Genomic DNA, 21,308 nt, shown 5'->3' on the forward strand with positions numbered 1-21,308 from the left:
TGTACTAGGGGCAGTATTGTGGTAGAATGTTGATTCCATAGTTAATTTCTTAATAGTATTGAATTTGGTACAATATATTTTTGAATGTTTTTGAAAAAAAACAGTAATATTCTATATATCTAGCCTATAGGCAAATAGAACCTTCAGGGAGATAATTCTGCGGTATACAGTAACAGACCTGGAAGGCCTCTTGCTTAAAAAAATGTTGACAGGCCAATATTTCACATATTATCCATGTAATGTTAATTGGGGTTTTTAGAGGATACTTTCATTTTGCTACTTTGATTTCTGAATCCATCTTGAAAGTTGAGTGGGAGAACTGACACGTGCCTCATTCTCATCACCTAATGAATGAGGCAATAAATAGCAGCACAAGTGGAGGAAACGATAGCTGGTGCCCTCAAAACGCATAGCAGTCACTAGGGGGTAAAACCTGTACATGTAGCTGCTTAACCAGAACTCTTTTGTCATGCCACCATAGATCCTTTTGCTATTTGCAGGCAAATAGCTTGCCATCTTGGACAGTTTAAAGCAGCATGCAATTGGTGGCTGTATTGTGTGTGTTACATTGTATCAGTTGGAAAACATGAATTGATTTGTGAGGCAAGCTTTTTACTGCAAGTAGGTAAGGAAGTCTTATCGTGGTGTCAGCAAAAATTACCTGTCCTATGCGAGACCCACTGTTGAAAAAGATCAACACTTGGGAGATAGCTGTCACATGGAACAAATAAATATAGCTGTACATCTGCCCTTAGGTTAGTGCAGGGGTCGGCAAACTAAGCCCCGCCAGCCAGATGCAGCCCACCAGAATCGTTAATCCGGCCCGCAAACCTCGCGGACCCTGCCGCCTGCTCAGTCAGTCCCTGAGCTAAACCAGCACGGCGCGGAGGCCTCACTGCGTGGGGACTGACTTCCACAACACTGGTGCGGCCGCCAATCAGACACTGGAAGCTCCTGCTGCCAATCTGAAGCTGCGGAGGCCTCTGGGCGGGCAGCAATGCTGGTACGGCTTCAGGTTGACCGCAGGAAGCTCCTGCAGCCAATCCAAAGCTGCGGACACCTCTAGGCAATGCCCCTTCCCTCCCGCTTATGTATGGTCAAAACCCGAGTGGGAGATAAAAAGATTTTTTTTAAAAAAAAAACCCGAGTGGGAGGAAGCAGTGGCGGCAGCATGGGCTCTGCACCCCACAGCTGAGACAGAGGACGACGATGCCGCTGCTGAAGACAAGGCGGCATGAGTGGCAGCGGGGGGGAGTCCTTTAAGGAGGGGGGTCCAGCCCCTCACAAGGTCTGAGGGACAGTGGATTGGCCCCCTCCTGAAAAAGTTTGCATAGATTCTAAATTTAATCTAGGTCACTGCCATCCCCTCCAAAATGCATTTACAGGAGCTGATGACCACTGCTCCTTATGCTGGCTGCTAAGACAAAACAGGTCTCATTCTTATCCGCTCAGTAATTAACTCAAACAATGTGGGAGCAGCACTGCAATAAAGAACTTTACTAGAGGAATTAACTGTGACTGTATTTTGAAAGCAAGTATAAACACATCAGTTTACATGCCTTTTCAGCCAGGATGTGCTTTACTACTAGAACTGAACACCAAAGCATGGGGGGAAAGTAAAATTATTTTGATTTTTTTTTTAAAAAAGTCCTGGTACTGGTGCGCAAACATTTTTATCCTATTCAACTTCCATTAAAGAAACTGTTAATTTTTGGTTGCTTTTTCTAGGATGAAATCTTTGACATGGTGAAGCCCAAGGATCCTTACAAAATCTCTCTTCAGGACTTAATCAACAGTAGTCAAGGCGACACTGTCACTAGCATTTTAATTGATCTTAATGGCTTCTGGACCTATGAGAACAGAGAGGTTCTTGTAGCAAGTGACAATGACAACACAACAGATCTTGATGATACATGATTTAACAGGAATAGACTGTATCCATGGAGATCTGCCCAACTGATACAGTGACCATTTAAAGCTGAATAATGTATTCATTACCCAAATAAATGAAGCTTCCATGTAGCTCCAGATGAACAAGTTTTGTATAAGGCTTGTGAGATGGATCTTCTCAGAAGCAAAAAAGAAAAAGAGTACTGCTGTTTGTTGAAAATGTAATTAAACGTTTACAGACTTTTCTGGTAAATTAAGTTTATTGAAATTATTCCTAAACCTACAGGCCACCTTCCAGTTTAGACAAATTATACCTGTTGGTATAATTTGGTCTTGAATACTCTTTTTTGGTTTTGTACTGGGTGCATTGGCATTGCAAAAACAAATCATGTGCAAGAAAGAAACAAATCTCTGGGTCATTTATATCTGAAATATCAGATATGTAGAAATGTAGTTACAAATGTGCAGCTCAATTCTTTTAAAACTACTATGGAAGTAAATACCTGTCAAATGGATAATAGTGAAACCTCCTACTAAACAGCACCACAAACCTTCATCTACTATAACAAGCAGTTAGTGTAAATGCTCATGATGTTGTTAATTGTTCAAATACAGGGCTTAAAAAGTAATGGGTGTGTCTTAAAACATGTGACTATCCTGTCAAAACATACCTCTGATGTCTTAATTGCATGCAGCCCTCCAAGGCCTTATCCAGGAGTAACTTCTGTGGAACTTACTTCTAAGTAGACACAGGATTAAAGGCTTAGTAGGGTAAATGTATAGGCTTACTAGAATCCCAGGACCTACTACTGGGTATTTTAATGGCACCTGTGCCTGCTGCATTCATAGCAAAGGTTTGCTAGTCCTATAATAACAACTCTGAACCCAACTGATTTAAAATTATATTAAATATAAAATTTAATGCATTTACAAGAAAAAGTACCCACTTTCATACCATTTGCATATACTGAAAGAAATAGTAAAGGTAAGGCACAATGATAGAAGAACCTCATGACAATAAGCCCTTCCTATTATATAAAGCAATAACATTTTTGGCGAAAATTATACAGCTGGGCACTCAAAAGGCTTAATAATTTACTGTGATGCCCTGAATAGATGCTTAATATAGGCTGCACATAGTTTACAACTGGCATTTGGAATCAATGATTCTTAAATCAAAATGGATGTTCCCTTTAAGATTTTTTTTAAAAAAACAACACCAGAAGGTTGTGATGTGCCATTTAGTTAAAGCTGTTCTAACATTCTCAAGTTAAGAAGAGCTTCCCATAAAAAAAGAATAGTGTGGCAGACAAGACTTAAACACTTCCTCCTTTCCACATGCCTGATAGCGACAGTAAAGGAAAGGGCATGATCCATGAGGTGGTTCTATATCTCTGCAGTTTTTCTGGCTACTGCTGTGACACTTTTCCTATTTCCATAATACATGAATTTTTAGTCCACAGTTTCTTCCTGACCCCTGGCTATTTTATACAGGTGCACAGCAAGCTTTTAAGAAAGTGACTCAAGACAGTGGAAGAAGCTATTAAAGTGTGTAACAACATCCGAAAAAGGTTTTGTTTGTTTTGCATGGTGTACTGCTTTCTGCATGCATCTCTTTGTGCCACATATCCACAGACATCTGGATCCTGTCCTATATCTGCAAAGTTTTGTGCTGCAGAATTTTGTGAGAATTAGTGTGGATTGTCCTCACAAAAAAGGTTCGTTATATAAGTTAAATTGTCAGTAGTCCTTGGTCAGGGTGCTGACAAGATCCTTTCTAGATAGAAAACCTACCCTTGTTGACATGCAGTAGGCAGTTCTCAAACTTATTTTCAAATATTTTAAATATAAAAATCAAGTTCTGTCACTGAAACAGTGTCTGTTTAACTCAGAATGAAAAAACACTACAAGGGTATGCAAAGTAATTAATTTAGCATACCTCACTACTTTTGTTTTTTACTACACCCAAAATTTAGAGCCATCATTTTATCAGCATACCATCTCCTATCCAGACTATCCTTCCCAACACACATAATAAAGTCAGAGATTACAATGTGAACATTCTGTATATTACTCTTACCCTTCCAACTAAGCAATGAGAACATGCTTTAGGGACCCCTTAAGAGGACAGTCCTTTATGAGAAAGAGTTTTCAGACAAGTTCTTTTATACAGGCATTAAACAAAGTCACCTTATTTTAAACTATATGACTGGACACACACACGCACACAACAGTGACAATAAATTAAACTAAGTCACAAAGATGCCTTGTGAATTAGTTGCCATTAGTCTAAACTTTCACCTAGGTTTCAGTAAGTAACATTATAAATGCAAAATGACCTTAAAACAAAAAAAGCACAGTGGTCAGTCCACAACTGTCAACAAGGCACCAGATGTTCAGGAAAGACATTTCACTTGTTCTGCATAGATAGATCACAGGACCAGTTATTTGCATTTCATAATCTTAATAGGTTAAGCAAAATGTCTTAGCCTTTATTAGACAGATGTTGGCTGAAGAGACGTTAAGTATCTCTGACCATACTTTGAAATAAGTTACATTCCACTGAACATGCATAACAGAGCCTACAAACATTTGACAATTAAGAAACGGGGTGTGATAACCAATGTCACACAAGCAGACTTCTGCTCAAGCAGCAGGGCCTCTCCTGCCTCTCTTCCCCACTACAGCCATTCAAAGCAGATTTCAGGAACGCAGAGGGGAGGGGAGGCTGGAAAAACCCTACTGCATAACCAGAAGTCTGTTCCAGTGACAACCAGACACTGTTGGATGCTACGCAAAGAATTCTAATGCAGCGTTCTCGTTCTAAGCAGACACTGGAGTAATATCTTGTTTGCTTTCCACAACAAGCGGACGATCTCCTTCTGTTTCAAAGTTGAGATTTACAAATGTACTACAGGTTGTAGCCTCTGGCTGAGCTGTATGGACAGCAGTCCCCTCTTGACTCTGGTTCTGCTGCTCTTGAAACCTCCTTTCTGCTTCTTCTGACATCTTATTCTCTTCCTCCTCTTCCTCTTCCTAAAAAAGCAAACCTCACATGTTGTAAAACCAGCAGGACTCCATTAATTTATATATCCTGAGCATATTCATGTGTACCAAAATCGTTTGTTGCTGCCACGTTGTTGCTACTACTGCAGCACATTACTATTGCAAAGCTCTTAAGTACCCATCCAACAGGAAAGGTCAACTTAACATTAGAAAACATTAATGCAATCTGCATGCTTCTCAACAGAAAGAATGGCAATACTGTTTTGAAACAAAGTTCATTTCCTACAGATCAGCATTAAATATGGAAGCCTCTCATCAAATGATTTTTCCATGTCTGGCATATGGTAGTAAAACTAAGTAGCCTCTGAACAGAAGTTGAGTGTCTGGGATTTGCAACTTTAGGAACCAGTTCTTCCTGAAGCATTTACCTTCTGAAATACAAACAAGCATTTCTTCTACTTACAATGTAAATTAAAGGGAACACCCTTAACTTACTCTTATAAAGGAAAAAAACCTAATACAAATTAGAATATCAGCTGACTTATAAAACAGATGTATGTTAGTGGTTTCTCAGTTTTAATTGAAACCCCTCACCATATACGTAATTCCTTCCTTCTATTGTAGCAAACTATTTTGTATAATATTAGGCCAATGTAGGTTAAAGTCTATTTGGAAAGTACATGAGATTGCATCTGGGATGTACTCTTAAGTTTCCCATTAAAAAATCCCATTTCCTAACAAATGGACTTAAAGGGGAGAGTGAAAACAAGTTAATACAGAAGAAAATATGTTGACATTGATAGATTTTTAGAGAACTGAAATATGACATCTTTAAACCATTTTATATTAAGAAACCAGACTACACTGTTAAAAGGGTACAAAAAGGCACACACCTCCTTCTTCATTCTGTAGTATTCATCTATGGCATACTGGTATTTTGGCGTACTGATTCCCAAAACAGAGGCAATCTTTTCACCAAGGAAGTCACACACTGAATAAATAAAACACATTTATGAATGTTGCAGCCTTACCAAGCAAAGTTGTGAGCAGTTTCCCATTAGCATTCTGCACCATCTTACATTTAGTTATTTAAAGAAATGATTATATACCACTGTATCATAAAAATATATCACAGCAGTTTACAAGAGTATAAAAACATGAAAATTCACAAAGCAGCAGGAAGGGGTTTCCCCCCATTATCCTACTTCCTTAGTTTTTGTGTCTACTTGTACAAGCCAAAACATGAACTACACAAACTATGGAAACGAAACCAAATAAAAAGTGACAGCACAGATCAGATAATAAAAGACTACACCCTTTACACCTAAAACTGTACAGAGTGAAGGTTGTTTGGGCTTTTCATGAAAATACCCACTAAAAGAGACTGCTTTATGTTTAAATTTTCTTCAAATGTACCTGAACCAGGATATTCCAACTCCCCTTTTAGTGAAACACCAGGCCCAAAGGTGTTTCAATGGTAAACTAGATGTATAAAACAAAAGATGACAAGATGTGTCGTTGCTGCACAATGGGTCACTGGGCTAGAGCTGCTTGAGCTGGCCTCCTCATTATACTTATCTGCTCTACAGTCAAGTGAAGAAGCCACAATTGTTCAGCTCAGAGTATGTATAGCTTGCAGGCATCAAATGCTGGATGAGTGGGTGTACACACACAACCCGAAAAAGGGCAGGAGAAACTACCACAAACTTGCCCTTTTACTAAAACCTTTTCATCATCCTCAGTCTGTTCACAAATTACACACACGTCTTCACATGATAACCTGGTGGTCAATGTGTGCAATACTTCTCTTGTGACTTTTTATATATTTTTATGTCCAATTTCCACCTGAGACTCTCCCCCAGCCCCGTGACTTCTTAAAATGATGGAATAAACTGAAAGGGGAAGCCAAGGGGAACAGTCAACAAGAAAGGAGGTCATAACATTAATTGCAATAAATGGTTGTCTAATTTTGTACCCTAGTGCTGCATCTTTTAATCAACTTATAAAGCAGAACAGAAGGCATGTGTAGAAAATGAAGACTGGGTTTCACTGTAATATATTTTTTCAGAGTAATATACCACCCACTCATGCCAGGCTATAGTGAAGTGTAGGCACTGAAATATGCAGCACTAGACATACTTATGTGAGGAAAAATAGTATTCAGTACCTCCTTTTAAACTTTTAAGAAAACACTGGATAAACCAAGTAAAGAGAGAGATCATCAGGAGGTTTGGGCTGGGTGTTCATCAGTATGCAGATGATACCCAGCTCTACCTCTCTTTTAAATCAGAACCAGTGAAGGTGGTGAAGGTCCTGTGTGAGTGTCTGGAAGCGGTTGGAGGATGGATGGCGGCTAACAGATTGAGGTTGAATCCTGACAAGACAGAAGTACTGTTTTTGGGGGACAGGAGGCGGGCAGGTGTGGAGGATTCCCTGGTCCTGAATGGGGTAACTGTGCCCCTGAAGGACCAGGTGCGCAGCCTGGGAGTCATTTTGGACTCACAGCTGTCCATGGAGGCACAGGTCAAATCTGTATCCAGGGCAGCTGTTTACCAGCTCCATCTGGTACGTAGGCTGAGACCCTATCTGCCTGCAGACTGTCTCGCCAGAGTGGTACATGCTCTGGTTATCTCCCGCTTGGACTACTGCAATGCGCTCTACGTAAGATAAGATAAGATAAGATAAATTTATTGTCATTGTCCGTATATACACAGTATACACAACAACGAAAATCAAACACCCAAAGACCGGGTTCACATACACATTTGCACGTATCTCCAACACTCTCATCCTATTCAGACATAATCTATAAAACATAACATAATCCAGAATATAACATAACCTATTAAAGGCATAACATAACCTAAAACCTATCTCATTCCTTCCTACTCCCTGCTTGCTATTTCTTGCAACTGGCCCTGAGATCATTATTTAGTGCAATCAGATACGTGGGGGTATCTTTGAAGGTGACCCGGAAACTACAACTAATCCAGACTGGTGACTGGGAGCGGCCGCAGAGACCATATAACACTGGTCTTGAAAGACCTACATTGGCTCCCAGTACGTTTCCGAGCACAATTCAAAGTGTTGGTGCTGACCTTTAAAGCCCTAAACGGCCTCGGTCCAGTATATCTGAAGGAGCGTCTCCTCCCCCATCGTTCTGCCCGGACACTAAGGTCCAGCTCCGAGGGCCTTCTGGCGGTTCCCTCACTGCGAGAGGCCAAGCTACAGGGAACCAGGCAGAGGGCCTTCCTCGGTAGTGGCGCCCGCCCTGTGGAACGCCCTCCCATCAGATGTCAAAGTGATAAACATCTACCTGACATTCAGAAGACATCTGAAGGCAGCCCTGTTCAGGGAAGTTTTTAATATGTGACATTTTAGTGTATCTTTCATCTTTGTTGGAAGCCGCCCAGAGTGGCTGGGGAAACCCAGCCAGATGGGCGGGGTACAAATAATAAATATATTATTATTATTATTATTATTATTATTATTATTAGGGAGCTTTCACTTCACTAGACTGACTTCTGCAGGTTAAGGAATGATTTGGGTTTTTGCATATCAGTAACTAACACTTTAGGGGACACAGGTGGCGCTGTGGGTTAAAGCCTCAGCGCCTAGGACTTGCCGATCGAAAGGTCGGCGGTTCGAATCCCTGCTGTGGGGTGCGCTCCCGCTGCTCAGTCCCAGCGCCTGCCAACCTAGCAGTTCGAAAGCAGCTCCCGGTGCAAGTAGATAAATAGGGACCGCTTACCAGCGGGAAGGTAAACGGCGTTTCCGTGTGCAGCTCTGGCTCGCCAGAGCAGCGATGTCACGCTGGCCATGTGACCCGGAAGTGTCTCTGGACAGCGCTGGCCCCTGGCCTCTTAAGTGAGATGGGCGCACAACCCCAGAGTCTGTCAAGACTGGCCCGTACGGGCAGGGGTACCTTTACCTTTACCTTTAACTATCACTTTAAGGGACGCGGGTGGCGCTGTGGGTTAAACCACAGAGCCTAGGGCTTGCTGATCAGAAGGTCAGCAATTCGAATCCCTGTGACGGGGTGAGCTCCCGTTGCTCGGTCTCTGCTCCTGCCAACCTAGCAGTTCGAAAGCACGTCAAAGTGCAAGTAGGTAAATAGGTACCGCTCTGGTGGGAAGGTAAATGGCATTCCGTGCAATGCTCTGGTTTGCCAAAAGCGGCTTAGTCATGCTGGCCACATGACCCGGAAGCTGTATGCCGGCTCTCTCGGCCAATAAAGCGAGATGAGCGCCGCAACCTCAGAGTCGGCCACAACAGGACCTAATGGTCAGGGGTCCCTTTACCTTTAACTATCACTTTAATGACTTCATTTCATGCCTGTCCTTTCAGTCACATACCACTTGGCACTTCATTATAACTTACTTTGTTTTCTGTAGACAGAGAGAGACAGAGAATACATACATACCTGATAGTGTTGATGTGGCTACTCTTAGCATCTGAAACCACAAATAGGGCCCCCAAGTTAGTGTTGCCTGCAATAAATAAAGGTTAAGATCATTTATGTTACGCATCTGAAAGACTTTTAATTTATTTCATGTGTCTCGTGTAAGTTATATCCAATGGTGGTGTTAGGCAAGTGGGCTTGTACAAGCAGGGCATCCAATTTTCACTGACCCCTCTTCATAGTACAGCCCTCTGCAACAGTTCCTATACTGTTCCCAACCCTCAGGGCTGCAGTGTGTTGGGAGAATTGGTGGGATTCAGTTGTCCACCCATGCGTGAGCAGAAGTGCTTCCACTTGCCTAAGGCTACTGATGAATGTAACATTGAATGTCTTTATTGCTCGACTTGCGTATAACAAGAGCAACACCACCAATGGAAGAGGGGAGAAGCAAGAAAATTGACCTGAAAACACGCTGCCCTCATCTCTTCAGCATACCTTCCTCTATTTTAAATTGCTTATCACGGAGATGAATTTCAGTTGCTAAACTGCCAATGTAATGGCACCTAATGTAATGGCACCTAATGGTAGAATACCCACCCTGAATATATTTGCTTGCCAACAAGATACAATGCCTTCTTTTCCCAATGTTCACATGCAGAAATTATAGCTCTTCCAATCAGATAGAAAATCATATTACAGTGGTACCTCGGGTTACATACGCTTCAGGTTACAGACTCCGCTAACCCAGAAATAGTACCTCGGATTAAGAACTTTACTTCAAGATGAGAACAGAAATCGTGCTCTGGCGGCGCAGCAGCAGCAGGAGGCCCCATTAGCTAAAGTGGTGCTTCAGGTTAAGAACAGTTTCAGGGTAAGAACGGACCTCAGAACGAATTAAGTACTTAACCCAAGGTACCACTGTACTTATATCCTGTGCTTCTGAATATATGCAGAAATGTAGAAACATAGAAAGCTTCATTAAACCAAGTCAGATAATTTGTCCCTCTATCCCAATATTGTCTGATGGAAACACAGTGGTGCATGTGTAGCAGCAAAACCAGACACCTTCATTTGCCGCACCTGCAGTAAAACATTTCTCTCCCATACTGGTTTCTCTAGCCACAGCAGGCGCTCTAATTCTCTAACGGTTTGACCTCACCCCCCAATGGCACACTCTTCCATTGTCTCCTGAAACAGATGGATGCCAACAACCTGCACATGCTAGGAACTGAACCTGGAACCTTTTGCATGAAAAGCATCTGCTCTGCTCTTACCTCCCCAATTCTACAGATACAATACATAAGATGGCAATAGCATTTAGGAGCCAATTTGCCATTACAAATGCAGAATTTGCCACACCAGAAAGTTTACAAAAATGAAATCTTGATATATATATTTGATAGGTATTAACAATGCAAGGAAGTAAAGCTATAGTTATCCTGTTGTAAATAAAAATGAAGTGTAAAACATAAACCTTTTCTTCTTGGTATGTTTCAAAACTAAAGCTATATTGACACAAAGATTGGCTAGTTCAAACCTTACCTGAAGAAACTGATAATTAAATACAAACACTTTAATCTATTCTGGGTATTGATCAAGTACTTAAATGATGGGGTCAGAATCTTAAGAGCCCTGCATGTATGCCCAAGCGCTTTCATACGGGCTTTCTGAATTTCTTTTGCAACTGCAACTGTTTACCATGCAGGAAGGCTTTCCAAGGGTCCCCCTCCCACAAGCTTTCTGGCAGGGCTTTTCAGGAAAGGGAAAATCCTAATGTGTGAGTGGAAGCGCCAACTACTTCTTACAGCAATTGTAAATACCCAGGACCCTTAGAAGCAAACTGGTACTTATGTGGGGTCTACAGAAAAAGGCATGAACAAACGTTAACAGACTTATTATTCAATGTTCTCAATGCTCATTTGCAAAAACCAAGGTGTCTCTGAAGGAAGAAAAATGCACATTTGTACTCTCTGGCCCATTCTGGTGAAACAACAGTTCACCGGCTGAAAACTCCCACCCCCATGTTATGAACTTCTACATAGATTCATTTGCTATTATTCTTTTTAGCTACCTATGTAGATTTTTGTGCCTGAAAGTCAAATTTTAATAGTTGCATTAAGTCATAAACAGGGGTAGGTGAAATAAGTCTGTATTATTAAAGCTAAGGTTTCAGACCAGAAGTAAACCATTTTATTTTAGGTTCTGCGTTTATTCGTAAAGAAGCCAACACCAGCCAAGTTCCATTTTTTAAGGATGCTGTGTTTCCATTAAAAGTCCTAATATGTCAGTTCACCAAGGCAAATTTAATGAGCGGATGCTAGTCTTTGTAAATGTACCCTTTTATACCACAACTGAAATAATAAGCTGTCAACATGGCACTGTCAGAAAACAGACCATTTATTTGTCTGTATAGAAATCTTACAGCATTTTTGCCAAGGCACCAGAGCTCAGCTGGGGATATTCTTTTTCTCTGCCTCATTTATATTGCTGGGGCTCACACAATATGCCACAGGTGACAGCCATCCTTTCTCAGCTGTACCACAATATGATGTTTCGGCACTTGCTGAAGACCTATTTATTTGTCCTAACATTTGCTGGTTTTTAGTGCCAAGCTTCAAGTGTTGTATTTTAAATTAATGTTTTCTACTGTGTATTGATGTATTTATGATTTTAATTTACTGTTGCTTTATTTTTTATATTGCTCTGCAACTCTAGAATGAAGGCCAGTATACAAATAAATACATAAATAAATAAAAACATTTATCCTATCAAATAATACTATAATGAAAGCAAGTTATGCAGCAGAAGATGGTTCTAAAGTCATTTCATTTTAAATTTGTATAATAAAATGTCACACAAAGAAGGCTTATGAAGTGTACTATGAAACTGTAAAAAGGACGGATTGTTTTTTGCAGATTCTATTCCACTATGCTTTGGACACAGTTGCATTCTGCACTCCAGCGTCTTTCTCTCTCTGCCTTCCTTGCAACACAATGCAAGTCAATAGTACCTCTCTCTATTCAGAGACAGAATTGCTATTCAGGATGCCAGATCTTGGCCTGGTAACAGGGCATGTCTGATGTAAAATTCATCGCATTCAGTAAAATATTTCCTTCTAGAAACTGAGTAAACACAAAGGAACACACCTGAATTGTACTGATGATGTTGGCCTACTTGCATGTTTATTTCAAGCAGAACTTTGCACCTAAATATATTGCAATATTCAAGAATCCTTACAGTTGAACATTTTAGTGTCTGTTTGTATAAAAAATTCAGCTCTGGGAGGGCCAAACAAGACCAAAAAGGATATAATGGCACTGTGCTGAATATACAACATAGTATATTTAGGCCAATACATTGCTGAAAAAAGAAAGCATCCTTTATTCTGCACATGTATTCTCTGAAATGCACAGAAGTCTTTTTTTTTTTTTTGTATGCTTTTATGGAATAACCACTAGCACAAGGAACCTGTGGCCCTCCAGATGCTGTTGAACTGCAACTTCTATCAGCGCCAGGAGGTTGATGGGAGTTGCAGTTCAACAACATTGGGAGGCCAAATGTTCCCTACCCCTGTCTCAACCATCCATCATCACCAAAAATCCAGAAGAGGGTTGATTAAACAAAACTGACATGCCAAACAGAACACTTAACACCCCTCAGGATATAAACAGAAACCTGGGTTCGTCTTGTTTAAATAAACACATACACTTCTACAGCACACTCAAATGTTCAAAGTATTGGTTTCCATTCTGAGTTTCCACTTGCTTCTACCCAATTTTTATCAACTCATCTCTCCCACTGCAGTCTCTCCAATGCCCATTCTTCACTTTTCAAGAATGTTCCCAACACTAAGGAACTGCTTTTTAGTGTATGGGGGAGGAAGGGAGGGAGGGAAAACTCCATTATACAAGCAGAGTTTCATTTGTGCTACTCTGCATCCAAGTCATTATCTCAGTACAGTCGTAACTTGGAAGTTGAACGGAATCCATTCCGGAAATCTATTCGACTTCCAAAACGTTCGACAACCAAAGCACGGCTTCCAATTGGCTGTGGAAGACCTTAGGGTTCCAAAGAACGTTCGCAAACCAGAACACTCACTTCCAGGTTTGTGGTGTTCGGGAGCCAAACCTCCGAGGTGTTCAGGATCCAAGGTATGAACTGTGCAAAGAAGGTCAGATTCTTTGGGGGGTGGGGTGGAGGGTTGTGGCTAAAATAGTTCAGGTTGTCTAACACCATATTGCAAGTTCATTGGCCAACTGAGACAGAGGCAGATTTAGGGACTGTGACCAATTCAGTCTCACTGGGCACAAAGCGGGGGGAGGAGGACAACAAGACTGCAGTTATTATTTAGAATGTAGTGTAAGAGGCAGGGGCGCCAAATCTTGGCATCGCACAGGGCATTGCTGAAATTTGAGGCCCCAAGGTCCACCACTGACAAAGATCTGAAACGGTGTACAGACCATTTTGCATGCATCCAATTGACGCGCAGCTGCCAACACACAGGTCCTTTTGCACCCAGTAGAGGGCAGAACAGGGGTGGGGCAGAACAGGCGCAGAACAGGGCATAACCAGCCGGGACAAGTTTATGCACGCTACACCAACACATGTGGGGGCTAGGAATGGAACTCCCACACAAAATGATTGCTGCCTATATTTTTTAAAAGACACCACATTATGACAATTAAATAGTCCTCTTCCTATGGAAAGAGATTTATCAGAACAGGATAAACAAGAGTTAACAGAATTTTATTACTCCATTTGGGTAACATAATGCATCATGAAAAACAAATAAATTTCAGAAACAAACCTACTGGATCAACAGAAGGCAAAAGGTCTTTTTTCTCCTGCTGCTCATCCTCCTCTTCATCTGTGCTGTATTCTTCCATGGTTTCTCCACTTGCAAAGTGGATGACCCTTCTTGGAATTTTCTTCTTTTTTCCGATGACTCCAAGTTCCACATTCTCAAAGCCTCTATCACCATTTGCATGCAACTGAAACAAGAGGGCAACTTGTCAGTTGCAAAAATGCCCACATGATAAGGGAAGGATAGAAGGCAGCCCTTTTTAGGGAAGTTTTAATGTCTGATGTTTTATTGTGTTTTCAATATTGTTAGGAACCACCCAGAGTGGCTGGGGAAACCCAGCCAGATGGATGGGGTATAAGTAATAAATTATTATTATTATTATTATTATTATTATTATTATTATTATTATTATTATTATTAAACGGCTCTATAGAAAGTTCAACTTCTTTGCAGACCCCACAAAATAATCTTCCATAAATTTTACAATTATATTTGGGGGCAGAGGAAAGTCTAATTTTAAATGAATTTTATGGAATGCTTGCAAATTGCCTTGAGACACATGTGAAGGAGCTTCATAAATAAATATAAATAAACACTGCCACATGTTGTTAAATGCCTATATAAAATAACCATTATTTCCTGATCACTTTGTTTTCAGAGTATTTTCATCTATCCCTACAATACATCTGGGAGGGAAATCATTCTTATTTTGAATTTGCAGCTAGTAAGTGAGGTTGTGACACAATAAATTTTCTTAAGGCTACCCAAGCAATCCCTGACTGAGCAGAGATTGGACTAGGACCAGTAAGATCCAGAAAGCCAGTCTTCTGAAAGTACACCCCACATAAAATTGTTTCAGTAAATATTAGATTAATACCTCTTTACTCCTATTGACTCCTATTGCAAAAGAATGTAAACAAAATCTATCAGGGCAGTTTAAAATTTTCCCTTTATTTGTATTTAACATTGAGCATCCCTTCTTTACAGTTGCCACACAAGTATTAATATTATTAAATATCCATCAGAGTTTTTGTAGCCAAAAGTATACAAACAACAAAAGCTCTATGAACTCTTTAGCCTCCTAAGGTACTTTTTTGTAAAGAGCATCCTTTACATGTAAGGCAACTGTGTCACTGCTTTTGCCAAGTTTTCACAGGTGAAAGTCAAAGCCTGTCCATGTAATATTAAACAGGCTGATTTGTAACAGGTATCTGCTTACAGGAGGAGCTCAAAGAAATCAGAACACCTGATATAAGTGTGAAGTACAAAAGCAGAAGGTAGATGGTGCACCTAATAATTTGATGAATAAATGGTATTTGTGAATTTATTCATATGTATGTGAAAAACAGGCTACTAGTTAATTTATTAAATGCAAATGATGACATTATAAATACTAAAAATTCTGGATCTTGAAGCCCTGTAAAACAGAATGGATTGGTCCTGGAATTGTGAAAAGTTAAGGATGAACTGTTTAACCGACTTCACTACAAAATTCTTTTCAGATCGTGTTTTCACCAATAAAATAAGCCTAGCTGTTCTATGTGAGATTTAGCACAATCCTGTTATCATGAAATGAAGATGTTCCGGTGCTTAAAAGACAGAGCCATGCTCACTCCTAAAGCGTTCAGATGAGACACTGCTTTTTTTTTATTAAAAAAATCTGCTTTTCAAGAACTGCTGAAAACCGGTTTTGGTTTTGCCCGTAACCAGCTTCTTCTGAAAAGATGGGCAACACCTCCAGCCCACAGGTACCCCGAGACTGGATAGCATTCCCTGCAAGTGATGCTGCTATAAAAGTGTAGGCCATCTGAACGACCGTATTTAAGCAACTCCACAAACCCCCTCTTGGGCTCCACTTTCCAAGGCTCGGCCGATACTGAAACGGGTCCTAACCACACCCAGCATCACCACCACCAGGAAACACAGGACTACAAAAAAGAAGGGCGACTGGCACGGAGATGGGGAGGAATTGGCAGCAGCATACAAATAATTTGGGAGGGAAAGCACAGCGCCCACAGGCCGGGTTGTGGCTGCAAATAAAGCACGCGCGAGTTGCACCTCGAGGGAAATGGTAGGTGGTTTCCAAGGAGCGATGGAGGAGTCGCCTTTAAAGGCTTTGCACCCCGGCAGCGACCTCCATATCAGACAAGATATATAAGACATATATAAGACGGCTCCCCTTAGCAGACCCTGTTTGTGAGGAGGGCAAAGGTTGCAGCATGGAAGGGCGCAGCACCCCCCCCCCCTTGCGCCAGGCAAAGGAGGGCAGGGCTGCCCCTTCTTCTCCCCTCAGACAGGGCGGAGACCCAGGCATGGCGAGAGACGGGCTGAAGGTGTCATGGAGGAGGCTGGGTCAGGTGAGCGGCTTCCCCCGCCGCCGCCGCCGAAGAGGCTCCCTAGACGGAGTGGCGGGGAAAGAGACTCACCTGCTCTTGCTCCATGGCGAAGGCGGTGACAGCGACGGCGGCGGGGGCGCAATACAGAGTGATGGCGGACAGCCCCTGCTCCATACTCCCACCGCCCTCAGCCCAGCCGGAGGGAGACTGGCAGCAGCGGGGCTCGCGCCAGGCCGAACCCTCCTGCTCCTCCTCCCGGGCGGAGGCCCTGGGAAGTGAGCTCATAGAAAGGCCGGCCCCGCCGGCCCCGCCCGGGCTCGCCGGTTGCTTAGGAGACCAGGAAGAGCCCGCTCGCGGGGGGCCTCTAGCGGCAGAGGGGGCAAGGGCGGCGGCCTAGCTAGCTTCTCTCTGCCACTGCCAGCGGGCAGGTGTGTCCCCCCCCCTCCACGGTTCTTCGGTTAGGGGCGAGTTAGGGCTAAAGGACGAGGTAGCCTAGGTGCCATCTGTTGTCGGGCGTCCATAGTTTGTGGAGCGACAGGAAACAAACAAACAAAATCTTTATCCATCTCCAGTATGGATTCCACTTGCTGGACTCCAACTCCCATTATCCATTGCTGTTGACTCCTGGCTGGAGCCGAGGGGAGTTGGAGTTCAGCAGCTTCTGGAGGGCCACAGCTTCACCCACCCTGCTTATCTATACCAGTGATGGTCCTAAAATATACACTTCTGACATTGGTTGCCATACTTCCTGATTTTCCCAGACATTTAAGTGCTTTCCACCCAGGCATATGATACCTTGCAACTCTACAATTCTATGATTTTTTTAAAAAAAGTTTTTATTTATACTTTTCAAATATTTATACATTCATTAATTTTACAATCATTTTAACATTTCAAAGTTTGACTTCCTTACCCCTCTTTATGCAGTTCCTTAAAATTATTTTTTAATACCGCCTGCATACCCAAATTCATTTAATTTGCTCATTTAATTATCTATTTTAAATATATACTCTTATGAAACTACAGGTTATTACAATAATCCTGCCAATGTTTTTATCTGTTTGCAATTTATCTGTAAGTATTCAATAAACAATTTCAATTCTTTTATTAAAAAAAAAGCTTGTTATCTTGATTTCTTGTTCTTCCGGTAAGTTTCGCCATTTCTGCATATTCCGTAAGTTTTTGTATCCATTCCTACTTTGCTGAGACTTCTGCTTCTTTCCATTTTGGGACAAGTAGCATTTTTGCTGCCTTGGTCACATACATAAACAAATTCCTAAACAATTTAGGTAGGTCCCTACAATTCTTTGGGGAATTATAGGGAATTACAATTCTATGATTTTTGGACAGTCGCATGCATTCCAAAGAATTGGTAGTTCGGGGAAGCAAGGTGAGGTATCTCAAAGGGAAATGCTGGGGAGGTTTGGAGAGCCAAGTGTTGCACGATGGCTGGAGCGCTGGGACTATGACCTTGGGAGACCAGGCTTCGAGTCCTCAGCTATGACACTCACTAAGTGAGCTTGGGCCAGATGCTGTCTCTCAGTCTAACCTACCTCAGAAATTAAAAAATTGTCCAGTAGCACCTTAGAGACCAACTGGGTATAAGCTTTCGTGTGCATGCACACTTCTCCAGATACCTAAAGTATCTGAAGAAGTGTGCATGTACACGAAAGCTTATACAGTGGTACCTTGGGTTAAGTACTTAATTCGTTCCGGAGGTCCGTTCTTAACCTGAAACTGTTCTTAATCTGAAGCACCACTTTAGTTAATGGGGCCTCCCGCTGCTGCCACGCCGGCGGGGTGCAATTTCTGTTCTCATCCTGCAGCAAAGTTCTTAACCCGAGGTACTATTTCTGGGTTAGCAGAGTCTGTAACCTGAAGCGTATGTAACCTGAAGCGTATAGGTACCACTGTACCCAGAACTTAGTTGGTCTCTAAGGTGCTACTGGACAATGTTTTAATTTTTTTATTTCGACTGTCAGACCAACATGGCTACCTACCTGAATCTACCTCAGAGAGTCGATGTGAGGAGAAAATGGGGAAGAGAGAACCAGGCTGAACTCCTTAGAGGAAAAGGTGGCATATAAAGTTAATGATAAATATAAAATGTTATGCACTAAATAGCTCAGAGTTCTCAGGGAGCAGGGAAGGAATTACATAGTAGTAAAAAATCAATATAAATTATTTGTGTAATATATGCCTCATCATCCTTCAGACATCTCTTTCAATGTAGAAAAAGTGGGGGGGGGGCTGTGGGCAGAAGCAAAGAATAGCAGAATAGATTCTGATGGGGCGTGCATCATTAAAAGGACAGAATAAGGGTGGGGTGGGGCAGAATGGGGTGTTTGCAAGCTTTTCCCAATGGGATTAAATTATAAGCGATTTCACCGATGAGTGTGGTGTCTCCGATCATAACCCCCACGTAAACAGCGTGGTGGTGCCTGGATTATAAAGTAGCTTTCTGAGAAAATAGGCTATTTCATTAGGTACAGGAAATGGCAGTTTTAATGCAACAGTTGCTAAACAGCATTGAGACAGAAAAAGCAGCCTTCTACTGACTCAGACCATTGAACAATTTGCTGCTGCCAGCCCCTCTGCAGAGCCCTTTCGCGGGCCGCTCATCATCCCCCTGCTGCCAGGTCCTGCCGCTCACAAGACTCAGGTATGCAGCCACTGGGGCTTGTCCAGTGCTGTGGAGAAGGGAGGAGAGAGTCGGGGGGGGGGGGGATGGCTTACCTGAGTAGAATGTGTCCTTTTATTTTAAAATGCATCTCTGGGTTATTTGTGGGGCCTGATAAAAATTGTTCTTCATTTTAAATATTGTATTGTTTTTCCTGTTTTTTTGTGTGCAATACAAATACTATATGTGCAGTGTGCACAGGAATTCATTATTACTTTTTTCAAAATATAGTCTAGTCCCCAAGGTGTGAGGGACAGTGAACCAGCCCCCTGCTGAAAAAGTTTGAGGACCCCTGGTCTAAAAGCACAGAATCTCTCCATTGAGAAATCTTTGTCCAAAGTAAATATTTCAATCAAGAAAAGCCATCCAAGAACACTTCAGTGCACTCTGATGTTAACACTGGCAATACTTCCCTTACAAGAAGCTTATTTCTGAAGCCCAGTGCAAAGTCACAAAGAAACCCCAACTCTTAAATTTACAACCACTTTATTTTACAGTATATTTGTGACATATTGGTATTAACCAAAGTTCTGAATTGTTTACAAATATAACGGCTGCCATGAGGCAATTAAAAAGTTCCTCTAAATATTAAATTTGTACATGATTTGATTTTTAACTTAATTCTCCATGTAACATCAAAATTAAAACAGAAAAGAACCAATTTAAGCAAAAATATAACCACTTTCTAGAAATAAATCTAGAAACTCTCAGATTGAAGTTTCAAAAGCATCACTTGTTGCATTAACATTCTCCTTCACTGTAAAAAAAGGAGATCTCATTCTTTTAGTGATGTTCCAGCAAATGGTTAATCAAGTCAGTTTATTAAGGCTTTTTACATGTTATTGAATCCCATCATGCCTTTCATATTTCCAGCAGCACCTTGTTGAAACTGCCGCATCATTGACTGCAGTCCTGCCATGCCACCTGGAATAAAAGAGGAATAGTAAATATGGACACTTCAACATTACAGTTTGGAAGAAGCCTAGTAAGATGGAACATTTATATAAGAACCGGTCAACTGGAATCCAAAGAGTTGCACAATTAGTTCAGTGTGTGTAATGTAACTTTTGGCTAGCATTTAACCAACAGAAGCCCTTTGTGTCATATTGCAAACAGGCGACTTTTCATAGCATGCTGTGATATGTATTGCTCTTCAAAGACAAAAAAGAATGAAGATTCCACAGGGAATACAGCATGGAAGGGATAGCTTAGAACAGAACAAAGTGTATTAAGCATAGGTGTGTGCTAATGCTGGTAGCACAAGCTCTCATTTAACAGTTGCTAAAGTACTTGAGCTGTATTAAAAAATTATGGAAGGTTATAGCTGTCTACTTCTGCTCCAATTTGTTTTAAGAGGAAAAATTCAGTTTCAAACTGTTTGAACCCCACAATATGTCATTAGCACTGATATCTGGCACCAATATGCTACTGATAGATATTTTCCATCACAGCATTTTGGCACAGCTTACCATGTTTTAATTTCTCTATGAGTTTTAATTTCTCTATGAGTGCCTCATTGTCATCCAATTTCAATTCATTTACTTTATCTATCAGTCCTTCAATATCTCCCATACCTGTAATACAAAAAGGCATCTTCAGGAGCTAAAATAAGAACCATATGAGATTTTTAAATAATCTGAACACACTGAAGAATATATTTTTAAAGAGGTTTTTTGGGGGGGTCCTATCAGCAATTAATACATACCAAGAAGCTTGCTGATGAAGGGTTGTGTTTTAAAAGGTTCAAAGTCATCTATATGTTCTCCAGTACCAATAAAAATGATTGGACTTTTAGTGGCAGCCACTCTGCAATGAAGGACAAAGTCAACTATAAGTCAATTCAACACAGAGCATTCTAGTGTGCAAGATGGATTTTAAATAAAATTTATCATTCTGAATTTGAAAAACGTCATTAAAAATTGTGAGCCAAATCACAGTGGATACAGCATAAACCTACTTAAATTTATTTATGCTTAAAGAATAGGTAAAGTAGCCTCATCACAATACTTAAGTCACTGGATTCTGCTGCTTGAAAAATGGATTCCACATTATTAGAGATAGTTTAGCATAGAGCCAAACATTCACACCCCAATGTAACAAGAGGTGGCAATTGCTCTTAATTTCCCCTTGAGGGAAAATAAGGTTCTTCAAAATAATATTACCAAAGCAAAGGATTAGCATTACTTTCTG

At 41.2% G+C, this 21,308-nt stretch overlaps 2 protein-coding genes across 2 annotated transcripts in view; one reads left to right on the forward strand and one right to left on the reverse strand.

Moving 5' to 3' along the window:
- PPP2R3C (protein phosphatase 2 regulatory subunit B''gamma) overlaps window positions 1–2,143 on the forward strand; it is a 22,861-nt gene extending 20,718 nt beyond the window's left edge. The window contains exon 13 of the mRNA XM_081912447.1: window positions 1,729–2,143. Within this exon, the coding sequence (XP_081768573.1) occupies window positions 1,729–1,917 (189 nt within the window). The 3' untranslated portion in view covers window positions 1,918–2,143. The remainder of the gene's footprint in view (window positions 1–1,728) is intronic.
- Window positions 2,132–16,717, reverse strand: FAM177A1 (family with sequence similarity 177 member A1). Its single transcript, XM_081915454.1, has 5 exons — window positions 16,529–16,717; window positions 14,110–14,289; window positions 9,320–9,386; window positions 5,790–5,887; window positions 2,132–4,926 (listed from the first exon to the last, which is right to left on the reverse strand). Exons 1-5 carry the CDS (start codon window positions 16,610–16,612, stop codon window positions 4,714–4,716), a joined length of 642 nt encoding a protein of 213 aa, XP_081771580.1. The 5' UTR covers window positions 16,613–16,717; the 3' UTR covers window positions 2,132–4,713.
- Between the last annotated feature and the right edge of the window lie 4,591 nt (window positions 16,718–21,308).

This window comes from Podarcis melisellensis (genome assembly GCF_964234715.1).
Source record: "Podarcis melisellensis genome assembly, chromosome: 1".
In the NCBI taxonomy this organism is placed as follows: domain Eukaryota; kingdom Metazoa; phylum Chordata; class Lepidosauria; order Squamata; family Lacertidae; genus Podarcis; species Podarcis melisellensis.